The 14388-nt window shown below is 41.3% G+C and overlaps 1 protein-coding gene across 5 annotated transcripts in view; it reads right to left on the bottom strand.

Annotated features, from left to right (window-relative positions):
- Positions 1–1440: 1440 nt before the first annotated feature.
- The window catches only part of TSPAN9 (tetraspanin 9), a 169272-nt gene continuing 156324 nt past the window's right edge, over positions 1441–14388 (bottom strand). For all 5 annotated transcript variants that reach the window (XM_032747271.3, XM_072926270.1, XM_030267858.4 and 2 more), the window contains 6 exons: positions 10638–10829; positions 8992–9066; positions 7382–7483; positions 6662–6793; positions 6458–6541; positions 1441–5491 (listed from right to left, as the gene is read on the bottom strand). In XM_032747271.3, the coding sequence (XP_032603162.1) occupies positions 5420–5491; positions 6458–6541; positions 6662–6793; positions 7382–7483; positions 8992–9066; positions 10638–10829 (657 nt within the window). In that variant the 3' untranslated portion in view covers positions 1441–5419. The remainder of the gene's footprint in view (positions 5492–6457; positions 6542–6661; positions 6794–7381; positions 7484–8991; positions 9067–10637; positions 10830–14388) is intronic.

The following is a 14388-nucleotide window of genomic DNA, read 5'->3' on the forward strand; positions in this document are numbered from 1 at the left end:
TCAAGGTCCTTTCAGTCTTTCTGCTGTATTTTCTCATCTCTCCAAAGCTACTGTATGATCTCTGTGTCTCTTTCTTGCCTACCTTTTTCCATCTTTCTGAGGCTAATCTTTGTTATCCTTCGCATTTGTAGACCTTATGCTACTTTCTTCTCTGAGGTTCTTTCCCACTTTCTTCTAATCTCTCAATATCTGCAAGGCTACTTTGTTATTTGGGACTCTCCCAACCTCACCACTTCTTCCCTAGCCTCTCCAAAGCTGCTTTGGCTGTCTTTAAGTTTCCTCCTTCTTCTCACTAAGGGGATTTTGGAGGACTTTCAGTCTTTCTGCTTGTTTCATATCCCACTCACCCTTCACCCCCTCTTTCTGAAGTTTGACTGGATTATCTGTGGCTGTTTTAGTCTTCCTTCAAGGTTCATGGCATCAGTGGCTTCTCTTCTTTCTCCTGGGACTTTTTCAGCCTTCATTCTTGTTTCTTCCCTTCTCCAAGGCTATTTTCTGTTGCTCTTTTAGCCTCTCTCCTCTCATAAACTGCAGGCATACACTCCTAGGGCACTTTCAGAATCTCTGATACTTTCTTGTTATTGTTAAAGTCTCTTGTGTGTTCATCATATTCTTTCAAGCTTTCTACTAGTTTCTTTGCCTTTTTGAGGCTACTTTGTGTTCTCTGAGTTTTTACAGATTTTTGGCTGATTTTCCCTTCTTTGATGCTACTCTTTGGGACTCTATCAATCTTTCTCCCCCCTGCATTTTTTTAATCTTCTTTTCAGGCCACCCTTGGTACTACTGAGTAGTCTGGAGCTCCTTTAATAGCTCCGATACTTTTTTGTTATCACTGAGCCTCTTCTGTATTTTCTGAGGTGGTTCTTTGCCTTATCTCTTTCTTTCTTGGCCTCTGACACTGCTGCATTTTGTTTTCTTGAGCACTTACAGACTTTCTTCCCTTCCCTTAGGCTAGTGTATGCACTCAGAATCTCTTTCAGACTTTCCATTCCTTTGTTCACTTCTGCATGGCTCCGGTTTCATCTGGGGATCTTTCAGCCCATCTTCTACTTTCCTGGCCTTTGGAGGGCTATTCTGTTATCATTCTCTATCTGAGTGTTAATCAGTGTTCACATTTTGTCCAAGACTTATCAGTGTCCTCTGAATGTCTTTCAAGCTCTCTATTTTGTCCTCACTTCAGCTATTCTGTGTTCTCTGTGACCCTTGCAATCTCTTTCCTATGTCAGGCTCCTAAACCCATATTTCCATTATTTGGGGATTTTTCACACCTTTTTCTGTTTTAATACTGTTTTGAAGGATGAGAGAATACTGGGGAAGGTGGTGTGGAGGGGAGAGGAATCTTTTCACAAAGATTCTGTGAGTCACCTTTTGGAATTTTTTTTTTTTTTGTCCTTTTTCAATTTTGGTGGTGGAGTTAGGAGACAAATGAACTGAAAGAGGCACCTTTTAAAAAATCCTTTATTTTTATATCATCCTAGTAAAAATCTTTTATATAAAGGCGAAAGTAGGTATTGCATAGAAGAAACACTGGTGCAAACATCACCCGGTGGGAATGGCATGTTGTTTCTTAGTGTCTACTCTCTACTGCACAACAGATGGCTAGCCCAGAGGCAAACATCTCCAGGTTTCCCCATGAAGCTGCTCAACTTATGGAAAGAAGTTACATCAGAATTATGTGTGGTCTATTCCATGCTGCTCCCAAGGACCATCTGCTGGGAAAACATCCTTTTCCTCCTTGCCTTTTCTATGCCTGACCGATATGTCATCCAGGAAAGACCACGAGGATCAGTCTGGCTGCCTTCTGTGATTGCACCCTCCCTGTGTGTGACTTTGTATTTCATGCATAGAAATGGAGTGCGTGGACACAGGATAGGAGAGTTGGCTTAACGTAGTAATAGTCCAGGAACTCAAAGCATGACATATCCAAGGCATCTTCTGTCATCTCAGAGACATTTATGTCATTGTCTTTTAGCATTTCACAGGCTACTCAGCTATGGGCACTTTTTTTGAGTGCATTCCACCTGGGCTTCCTGTAACAAACAGCCTTGGTATGACCAGGAGTGAGCAGAACTCGCTGCTAATTGACACTTCATCAGCTTGCAAACAGCTTCTTTGGGCGGTTCTCCTGTTTTGTCTCTGCCTAGGTTCTATGGCAGCTCCCGAGCATGAAGGACAGTAAGACAGCAGGTGTGCTACAGTCTGAAAGAACACTCAGAGAAACAGCACTTTCACAGACCTGAACTGTGCTTTCATGAATTAGAGATACAGGGAGGTATGCATTTATACAAATCAATATTTGTGTATATTAAAGATACTTTTACTCGGTATCAGTTTTTATTTAAAAACATGCTAAAAACTTATAGTTAAATAATCAGAGTGACATTTGGGGAAAACACACAGGCAGCCACCCACCAGCATAACCAAAAAAAAGTGCATACATACATGAGTCAAAGCTCCCTTTGACCAGTTTACAGGACAATTAGTGCCTTCTCTGACAAACTGACTGCTGCAACCTCACACTTTCCAGAGCTGTTTTTTACTGCCTGGAAAGTGGTATTACCTTTCTGCTTCTTTGAGGATGTCTGTCATCACCTCCCACATCAGAGAGTCAGATAGAGACACAAATCAGTCCTGCTTTTGACTCCTCTCCTGTAGGTGGCTTCATAGAGATGAATACATGAAGCTCATGTAACTATCTCACTTAATACTGTGCTTAAAATACCTAAAGTAGTCATTAAAAAAAGATTTCAGGATCTATGCTTCTAGATCGTGAAATGGAATGAAGCATTCTAGAAAAATAAGTTTGGATGGAAGGCAAAGTAGCTGAGTTTGCAACTACACATTTCATCTCTGAGTTACTCATAAACATCTTTTATTTTCTTATTACTTTTACTAATATATTTTACCATTTTTGTACAAAAACTGACTGCAGATTAAAATGTAAGATGCGGCAGGTACCACTGTGCGACCCAAAAGGACAGAGATGATGCTCCTACTCAGCCCTGCACCTGGCTCTTTTTGAGCACCAGAAAATCTAGAGAAAGCTAAGCACCTCTGCCCAAAGGGAGAATGCAGTGGAGCCATCAGACAAAAACCATCCTGTCTTTTCTTGCAAAAATGGGAACACATCTTAGCAACTTTGGATACAGTCTTACATGTAGCAGCAGATACACTGGGCATCAGAGCCCCTTCTTCAGCATGGAACAGCCATCTCTAGTGAGGCTCAGATGCTCCTGGTCCCAATTTTTGTTAGAAATGGAAGTAAAACTGGATTCAGTTTCTGTGCTTTCCCTCTACTTCTTCCCTGACTCCTTCAAAGGCTATCCAAATGAAATAGCTGAACCCATATGGCCTTGTCTGCTCCAGTGGGAAACCAGAGCCCTGTGAAATTTGGGCATTGTGCTCATATGGGCAAGGGCTGTGTCTAAGAATAGTAACCTTCTTCTTCACTGCAACCCCTAAATTCATCTCTATCCCACACATTCACACTCCTTTCTGTCACACTGAATTTCATAGGAACTCAAAAAAGTGACACGTAGGCCACACAAAACACTATTGCTGCCAGATGTACAGATGCATGCAGGACTTATTAGGAAGACAAATAAGGGACTAAAACCTCCCAGATACTAAGTGGCTCAACAGCTACTTCAGCCCACAAGGAAAAAGATAGGCTGAATGATACAATGAAAATTACATCTTTGTAGTGCTTAGTATGAATATTCAGACTGGACAGTAATAGAATCTTGTTTACCAGAGGAGTAGTTTGTGATGGCATGGCTCTGAAAGGCACAAAAACTCCATCCTCAACAGCTTCTGAGACTCAGCCCAATAATGTCATAGTGAACCCCATCTCACCTATGTGTCAATACCTCTTTGAGAGTGACACTGGATGAGGTAACCTTTGAAGGTCACTTCTGACAGCCATCAATGCAAAAAGCAGTGTTACTTCTAGGGCTGAGTCAAGCCCTGATTGAAGTTTAATCAGAGCATCCTCCATGGTCTGAGCCTTCCTTCTTCCTTCAAAAAACAGCAAAAACCTGTAATAATGGGTAAGTGGAGGCCCCTTGCAATGAAGAAGCATTCAAAGTGGAGAAATACACGTTCAAGTTTTCTAACAGGAATGTTGGTAAAAATATGTATTGAGTAAACTACCCCAGTGGATGAACTTGGCAAGCTGTCAGCAAAAACAATTCTCTACTGAAGGTGTGCCAATAAAAATCATCTCTGAATGTTGTTCTGGAAATTGCCCCTTTCCTGCATCATCTGGTCACTCATAATCAAACTGTCTTCTCTAGCTCAGGAAGACAGCTGTCTTTAGCCTGAGGAAATCCCTACAACAAAGGCCATGGCATGATAATGGTGCCATCAAATTGCCATCCCCTTCCTTCACATCCAGCAGCTTGCCATGCCTTGGGCAAACTTTTTGAAGCAGACAACACAGTCAGTGAAGGTCTGCTGCCAGTAAGTCAGACTGCAATCTCTCTCCTTTGTGCTGGCAGTAACTTGCTTAGTCAGTGCTTTTAGCTTTCAAAGTAGAATGACATAAAGCAGCCAGGCACTGCTTTGGGTGAGTAAAGGCATTGGAACTTTGCCTCACAGAAGTAGGAAGCTCATCATCTGGTCCAATGGGAAGGTTTTGCATTCCATCTGAGGAAAGAGTCTCTGATTTTAAAGGAAATACCTTTGTTACAGTAAGGGCATCAAGGCCCTGATAAAGGTAGGTGCTGCCTCCCCATGGACTTGAGAAAAGTTATGTCTTTGCCTGCACCTACCGTCAACTTTGCAAAACACGTCCTCTGGAGATCGCACAGCGGTTCCCAAATTAATGTACAATAGATGTGTAAAACCAAAAACAGTAAGAAGTTATAAGTCAGGCAACTAAATTCTAAGCTATATCCATCATAATAATAATCATCATTATCATAATAAAAAAGTATACACCATAAGGTACAAGAAGCTGCAAAGCAAAGCAGCTCCAATTCCTAGGACTCTCAGTTAAGAGTGGCTTTTCTGAGTCTTCCAGTAAATCAGACATAAGGGTTGAAAACCTAATGGAAGACTTGGAAGAATTCTCCCTTGAAGTCAAACACACATAATTTTTGCACATATAGCATGGATTAGTAGAGCAAAACATTTTCTTAAGTTAAGAAACATTCTTAGAGCAGATCTATGATTTCATGTAGAAAATCCATTTGTTTGGGGAGTTTCCCCCCTCTTTGGCAAATAAATGGCAAATGTGAAACAGAAGAAAAAAAAGAGTCAAATAAGTTGTGATAATAACTGGACAAGTAACAACGAAGTGGATCTGTCAATGGGACGGATTTCCTCAGCAGGGCTAGGCGTGATGCTCCTTGCAGTCATTCTTTTTGTTCATTTTATGATGAGACAGATGGGTTGATGTGATAATGTTTCTGAGGCATTAGGCATCATATTTTTTGCCAGTCCTGTGAATCTGCTGGAATAGTGTCATGGAGAAGGCCATGCCAAGAATCTGAAGGAAAACAAACAATAAGGGCTTTAGTACAGGAAGGTTGCCAAAATTGCACTGCTAACCTGTGTTCATGGCCCAGCTGTAGTTTGAACAATCATTCTGCATTACATTCTACACTAGCCATTTGCTTCAACATTGAGCAGTAAATCTGACTGTATGTTGTTCAGGCACATAGTGATGTCCAGGGTTGTATCAGAGCACAGAAGGAGGCAAAAAAGCTCTCAGGGTTCTTTGTTATATGTGCAACAATTTTTTGGAATCAGTACATACAAGTCACTCTTCCCTTTGACCCAACAACCTGTGCTTGTTTAGTCAGGTAATTGTGACTGAAACAATCTGAATATCAGATTCAGATATTCTCCCCCAAAAGTACGGCAGTGATAGAATCAGAATATTCTGAAGGGACCCACATGAATCATTGAGTCCAACTCCTGGCCCTGCACAGGATAACAAAAATCACACTGTGTGCCTGAGAGCATTGTCCAAATGCTTGAACTCTGGCAAGCTTGGTGCCATGACCACTTCCCCAGAGCAAGAACCCAAAACCTTAATAGATTATGATGATACTTCTGAACTTGTTTTTTTAAAACACATCGACCTCCTCAGTTCAGTGGCCATGATTTGACTAGTTTTGGTAATTTCTAGAACTTGCTTTCAAAATGAAAAATCAGCCAGTTCCTGAAAGGATAGTCTAACAGATGGCTTAATATGGGAACTCCAAAGAGGTACCCTGAAGTCAAAACACGGGCAAGGAACACCCCAGTGTAGCATGTTTTCTTTGCAGGACTGATTACTGACCTGCTTCCTTTCTGAGCACGTGGCCATAAATGAACTCATGACACAAATCTGACATTTTTGAAATAATATTCCAACTCAAAGCAGTTGAGCATCACTTTTCACACAGCAGACTCAAGAATGCTGACAGCAAATCAAAAGCCATATTGAAAAACATCAGACCAGTGTTACCTGCATTATGAGGACACACATCCCAATCGAACCGAGGACATGCTTATTGTCATCAAACCAGCTCATAACTTTCTCATAACATCCCTGAAATGATGAAAGATGAAAATTGAAACCCCAAGTTCACTTTTTTTTTCATGTGCATTCCCACTATTTTGTTCCTTCCCACCCTTACCTAAGGCTCGACCTCGGCAAAGTGAGCCTTACCGTTTTCCACAGTGATTCAGTAGAGTTCCGTCCACAGTCTTGGGAATTTTCCATACAACATCGGTCTGGAACAATGTTTTCTCCCAGCACTGGGTACCAATCTGTATAGTCATTCACACCACAGCATTTCATCTGTGCAGAAGTAAAGGATTAATAAATTAACTAGCACAATTTGTAAATCACACACCACCACAAACTTTTATTTCCACTAAACCATTCTGTATTTTCAAAAAGGCCACCACAACACTTCTGTAGTTTTAAGGTATTCTGTGGTTGCTGATCACCTAAAGCAAATACTGAAAAACACAAAGAAAAAACAAAACCAAAGAAAATAAATGGCTCCAGACCCAAATCTTGTCACAGAGACATGAGCCCAAACACCAAAACAAGGTAAATAAGCCCACAACTGCTAAAAGCAAAATCCTGCCAGAACTGCACCACCTATGCAGATTTTGCTGCCTCTCTGCTCTTTCAGATCATCTCTATGCCTGTGATAGCCACAGAGAATTCCAGACAGGTGAGCATTTTTCACCTTACAGAGTACACTTTGATCCTGAGTTTCACAGTACTCCTGGGTTTCACAGTATTCCCTGGATGTTCAAGAGAGCAAAATCAGAAATCAAAACCTGCATTAGCCGTCTTTTAGACTAGGCATGGATGCCACTGCAGCAGCCTTGATGACCAAATAATTACTTTTTTACTATTGAGAAAATACGTTACCTCTGCTTGAATGATATTCCATGCATTTTTCAGTCCAATATTATTTTCTGAATTGTATAGCTTCATACCTTCCTTCAAATCCTTCTTTGCACTCTCACTGACCTGCATCATGTAGAAGACAGAGGAAGTCAATGCACTGCTGTTCAGAGGAAAGGACCAAATGGTACAGACACGCATATAGAATGTCCATCTTTTACCTTCTCTCACCACAAACTTAACATGGATAAAAAGCTTCAGGACTCTCACAAATCATTGGAACTTTTGAACAGCTGCCAAGGCCTAGTCTCTCCCTCAGACTGCAGAACAGTGGGTTAATTCTCTTGAGATAGGAGACCTCTGCTACAAGTCCATCATACAGTCATCATCTGATTCAAACTAACTGAACATGAAGAGCATCTATCTGCTGAGCTTGCTGTAACCTTGCCAGAGGCAGCTGTTGGCAATACCCCACAGCAGCCTCTCCTGCCTTAACCTGTGGCCTGCTTTAGTTTGTTAATATCATTAAACCAGAGTCCCAGCTTCCCAACCTTAGCAGAGTTATCCTTGCATGGGTTCAGGCAGGCCATAGTGAATAACCAGTACAAAATCAGTTGAAAAAAGACATTATTGTTTTTCTCCTTGTGGGAGCAAGCTTGTAGGATTTATGACTTCCAAATGTGTTCTTTTTTCTTTAGAAGACAAAGTTGGAATGCTTAACAGGATATCTGAGATGTCCCATTTCTTGTATTAACTTCAGTCTGAGCCCAGAGTGCTGGATGCAGGTAGGAATGTACCTTGCCTCTGACAGTAGTGAGCTGGTAGAAGAGAAAGGATTATGGTCGTGGCATAAAGGTCAATGATTTCTTAAGATCTGTTTCATCCCTCTTTTATAACCCAATCAAAATCAGCAGTTCACCACAGCTCCCTGGAAGTAACAGGCATTATAATGACAACGTGAGAAGAGATAAAGGTCTGGAAGGAGCTGTTTTAGAATAAGTCTGGCAGATTCATACTGTAAGGTTCTGCCCTGTGTTTAGAAGAGTTCCCCAGTCACTTTTGCATTGTTATGTATCTGATGGGCCAGCCAGTTGTGCCTACTTCACTTAGTTGCTATGAGATAGCAGATTCCTACAGATGGGCTTTATGAGAAACTACCTCTTGATCCATTCTGCACTCATGCCAAACTCTCTGGGACTGCCCAGTCAAGTGAGACAACTGGTGGCATTTGGAATAACCTGTGAATATCTCATGCCTCTCTCCTCCAGTCCTGTTCCAAGGGCTGGCCCTAAGAAGCTACAAGGTTTTAAGCAGGACCTTCCACAACCCATGACTACAAGATGATTGGCTTCTTGCAGACATCAAACATGTTGAAAGCTATCTAAGATTTCAGGACAAGACAAAAAGAGAGGCTCTGGACCATGGTTTTATTTCAGGGATTTGTCTCCCGCTTGCTCTCCTCATCACTTCCTCCTGCATCTTCAGAAGCAGCTTACAAAGACAGCCAAAATCTCAAGGTTAAACCTTCACCTAAGTGAAGGTCCAGGAGAACCCACATACATTTATCAAAGAAAAAGCTAAGCCTGGTTTACATGCTAGTAAAGATAATTAATCCACACGGCATATTTGCTTACCTTATCCATATAAACAAAGAATAAAATGACTAATATCAGCTCTGCCAGGAGAATTATCAGCAAAACGATGAAAAACTAGAACAAAGAAAAAAGAGACAGTGTATACACACTTGCCAACTAGAAAGTAAACCTGGAACTGCTAAAAACTGTGAAGACGATTACTACCAGTTTGCAAGTTTCAGCCATGCTTTTGTCTTGCTCCTTTTAGCTGCTGTCACAGCAAACAGTCCTGGGAGCCTCTTTCCTTCACACAGACTACAGGACAGATGCCAAATGCCTCAGCGCGAAGATGAATGTGACATGCCTCAGAAATTATTCCCTAGCAGATGGGCTTGAACCACATGTGACTGTGGAATAGTCATCATATTACTCAGCACTTCTATTCCCAGCTCTGTATCTGAAATCTCTCTCTCTCCCTGCAGAGGCATCCCAAGTGTGGGTTCTAGTTGTTTCTCACTAATTTCAGGCCCAGTAGGCATTTATTTTCATGCCTTTATGCCCTAGCAGACTCCTGGCAGGCATGGCACCTGACCCCCAGACACTGGGGAAGAAGCAGCACGGAGCACTCTTCAACTGGAAACACATGACAGTCATGATAGTATAAAATTACTTTTGCAGGACCTCACAAGAATATAAAATATTTTTTAAAAAATTAAGCAAATGTGGCAGTTATTGTGGATGGATCACATGGACTTCAATACTATTCACTTTGCTTTCCTAGCTGTACAATACACAAAACCAAGCAATCAGATAGCAAAAAAGTAGGGGCACATTTTGCCTCCAGCTTAATTCTCTGAGGTGGTTTAAAGAATTCTGCCCAGCCATTCCCCACCATCATAAAAGTGAGAGTTTTGCACAAGGAAAATATGCTCCTTAATGTCACAGCATGTGGATTTGTAAGCTGTGACTGAATTGGAAAGCCCTCCTCCCACCTTCTGCCTGCCACAATACCTCTCTCCTTGTAGGGGTGTTCTCCTCTCCCCAGCATTTTTATGGAGGGGGATATTTATACTAGAGGGGGAGAGATATACATTCCCCCATATAACCTCCCTTCATTAGTCATGGAAGTTAATGATGAAACCTCCTGGGTTTATGCAAGAAGATCAACACTGTGTTTTCTCAAATGGGTTTCCAACCTCTTCAGCGCTGGTCAGAGAATTTCAAGGGTCAGACTATTTTTTTATTGAGAAGGTCTGGCAGGGACCTTGACTTAACTTTGGCTCAGATCGTTTCCACCATCCTCTGACAAAGGCCTTAGATAAGGACAATGTAGAAAATAGCCATGAGAGGCTTTGAGCAGCTCTGTGTCTAAAATTTTTTTCAGTCAATCCTTCCAAAAGGCATTTCCAGAAGGGCTATCCAGGTTGATCCTACAGTTCGTGATTAACCGTTCATAAGTAGCTGATACCAATTTGCTTTGCTACCTAACACATTAGGGCACATAGTAACAAGGACACATTTGCTAATACACCATTGATATCACTGTGACCAAAGCTGTGGGATGTCATACCACAAGCCTACAGAGGACTGAAAGCCAAGGGAAATGTCACAGTGGGCCATAAGACTATTTTGCACAGGTCATTCAAATAAAATAACAACAAGGCAATAGCCACGGTTCTTAGTGAAAAGGAATATTGATGTCTTACGCTCAACAGGAGGCACTTGTTTTCCTTGATAGCACCGAGGCAGCCCAGGAAGCCGGTCACCATGATCACTGTGCCAATGGCAATGACTAGGTTGGCAGCTGAAAGCGATGGAAAGCTGGGAGAAAATGTGGCGAAGTTCCCTTGTGACACTGACAGCCAGATGCCCACGCCCAGCAGACCACAGCCACATAACTACAAAGAGACGAACAAAAGAAAGGTTTCACAGTTAACAGAAATGTCACTGTCTCCTTCCCCTGAAACTCTGAAAAGAAAGAATTTCACAAGCAAGTTCTCAGGTAAGTGTTCTGAAGTAATGCTCTCAGTGACTTGATTCTGAAACAAAGTGAAATGAAATGTTCTTACTTAGACTTCGTCATGTCACCTGTACTTTTAATTCTATTTAAAAACCACTGGATGGCAGAATTCTCTTCTGAGAGACATAGCACATGAAACCAGGGCTACCCATTGATGTCCCAACAGCAACCCAATGCAATTTTTCTCTGTGAAAATAAAAAATATTATTTGAAAGAATGCTCCATTGCACTTATTTGTGCAGTCATCTGCAACATCTCAAGAGTATTCAGGTCCATATTGCCTCATCCCATGGGCGGCAAGGAAGTCCTGAAGACATTTACAAACAGAAGCATAATTTCAGTAAATATTTGTCATAAAATGCCCAGTCACAGTAGCAAGGTTGGGTTTTTTCTACGAGTTCTCATAGCTTTAGTGTTGATAGCAAGTGATCACAAAATGTCACCAAAATCAGATTTCTAGATGCATTATCTACAGGAAGCTCAAGCCTTATGCAAGATGTTCCCAGGCATTCCCAAGGGAAGGAGAGTAACAAATGCATGGGGTAACACAGAGGAAACATTCAGAATTTTGTAAGGAGACTGGGAAGCACCTCCTCCAAAACTCAATACACAATAACTCTGCAGAGTGGCTGGGGAGCTTTGCATCACCAGGTATGGATAAATGTGCGTCTATGACAGAGCTGGATACAGCTGCAAGAGGAGTGTGTGTAGTGGGAAAAAGTCAAAACCTATCCCTGTGAAAAGACTGGTACAAAACACACACACATGCATGTGGCAGGAGAGGACTTCCATCTCTTCCCTCAAATTTGTCCTCTCCACTTAATAAGTTTGAATTGATTTCTCATTGCCTCTCATGGCAAGTCAGCAAGGTCAGTGTGAACTTGGAGTAGTAAAGAGCTGTGGGAGGATGCAAAACAGAAGCCTCCTGATCATATTCTGCTCATGACCCAGTGGACATGGCCACAGGTTTCAACTGTCTGCAGCTCGTGGAATCAGCCACCCTATTGCTCCTGCTTTAAATTTCATCTACTCTGTCCTTGAGTTGTGCAGTTTTGGTGCCTCAATTTCACTCAGGAATCCACCCTGTGGTTCAGCTGTTTCCACCATTAGATGAGAACTGCAGGCAGGGGCTGAGAGCTTAATGGTTCAGGAGGTCAGGAACAGCTCTCAGCACACAACATTCATTTAAGGTATTAAACAGCATTTCTAAGCTGCCAGAGCTGCCACTGCCATTAGCTGATGGCACTTTAATCAATGACTTCATGACACCCCATGGATGAGACTGTAAATGTTTCCAAAGAAATTTCTACCAAAGACCAAAATTGTTCAGTGTAACTTTCCATCAGATCCTGAATTCACACATTAAAGGTCATTCACAAATGTGTTCCTTGGACTTCCACAGTCTATTAAGTTCAGAAATCACTGCCTTAGCTCAAGTGTTTTGAAAGAGTGCAATGAATTCTGGAATCATTAGGCCAAAGGCAACAGATCATTGTGTATAAACAAGGTGGTGGCAAGAGCAAGAAGAGGAAAAGACTTGCAGAGGAAGGACAAGTAGAGGATGAAAAGGAGTACATATGATTAATACAAAACTCAGCCCATAAAGAATGATACCTCAGAACCCAACATCAATTATGAGATCATAGCAAGAGAGATAGAAGAAAGAAGCCCTAGCCAGCATCTCTTTACCACTTGAAAAAATCCTGCAGCACAATCCCTGAAAGAGATTTGGTCTAAAACAGAAAGGCAGGTAGGAGATTAGTCCAGAAGGTTCGTGTTTAGGTTTACTTAGAAAAAGTTATAAGCACCTAATTGCTTAAATGAGGGAAGGTAGAGTAACAGTGAAGGTTGAGATTACATAAAACATCAGGTGATGGAGTGGCTGTTAAAGGCTGATCTATGCAATTAGGGCTCTCTAGTGCCTGAAGAGTAAAAAGTCAGAAAGAGATTTGATAAAAGATGTGACAACCTAAAAACTTCCACAAGGTGGCATCCCATACCAAATAGCACTAAAAGTTTAAGACAAATTTCATATTTCTTCTTGCTACAGCTCCTCGATTTTAGTGCTTTCTTCTCTGTTTTCCTCTCTGCCATTCTACTGCACAGCAGTACTGCTGAAGCTAAAATTTATGCTTTAAACTTTAGGTCCCATGACAAATGCTTTTTTCACCCGTGCTTCTTTAAAAAATCCCAAATAATTCCACTGACATGGGACTTAATTGCATACAACCATACCAACCAAAGCTAGCTAGGATTCTAGCAATAAAATACCTTTCACTGACACTTTATTCTATACCAGTCTCATTTTTTATACAACGGGAACACTGCAAAAATGGTCTGAAAACTATTTCTTCTCACAGGATCCACCTCTTTCTATTAGGAACAACTGAATCCTGGAGTGTGAAAGCAGCAAGAATATATCAAGTCATCTTATTAATTCCTTTTTCACCATATAATTAAATAATATATGCTGCTTGGTATTTAATTGGGCGAGAGTGATGGCACTGACATTCCTTCCCCAGAGAACTGGTTCAACAGAGTAATAAATTTCACTGGATTTTTCTTCTCAAGAAATGTTGGCTCGTTTCCCTCTCATGATTAGAAATCATCATCCTCTAGGCAACTATCAAATCTCTCCTTCCCCTGCTGTTTATGTCACTGCAGAACACTATCATAAAGTCAGTCACTTTTATTTATGGGGCAATTTATCCAAGCTATGGTACATGTATTTTGAGCTTAAAAGCAAAAGGAACACCAACGTTCCTCACAGGTTCTCCCACACCTTGAATTCTCTTCACTACCTCAATGTCTGTCTTCATCACTGTGTCCAGAAAACATAAAGCATTCTACGAAACATTAATAGTCCCAAATGCTTTGAGGAAAATTAGAACTCCAGATAAAATTGGAGAGAAAGAAACCTCAAAACAAGCCTTTCCCTGACAAGTGCTATCACCAGAACAGGGTAGGAGCTCATTTATTTTATTCCTCATTTTTGAGCATTATATGAACTAATACAACAATACAAACTTTCACAATAGAGTGCCATACTCAGGTTTAGCTGCCTTAACCATAAAAAAGATACAGGAAGAGTTTAAAAGTCCCAGGAAAGGACAACACAGATGGTCAGATGTATGCCAAGACTGACATTGTACAGAAGGAGATTGTGCACAGGATTATCTAGCCTGGGAGGAATTATTAGGCAGGATGTGAATGAAATGTTCACAACTCCAGAGGTCAGTCAGAAAACCCAACAGCCTGTCTCTCAGTACTTTCCAATAATAGGAACAAGGGGAATATTAGCCAGCATTTGTAGTACATTTTGCTTCACACAACTGAAAAGTAAATTGATTAATTATGCCACAGGTGATTACAAGAATCAAGCATTGTGCCCACAATTGTCAGTAAGAGCTGGATAATTTTTGATATTGGTAATAGCA

This window comes from Taeniopygia guttata, chromosome 1 (genome assembly GCF_048771995.1).
Source record: "Taeniopygia guttata chromosome 1, bTaeGut7.mat, whole genome shotgun sequence".
NCBI classification, from domain to species: domain Eukaryota; kingdom Metazoa; phylum Chordata; class Aves; order Passeriformes; family Estrildidae; genus Taeniopygia; species Taeniopygia guttata.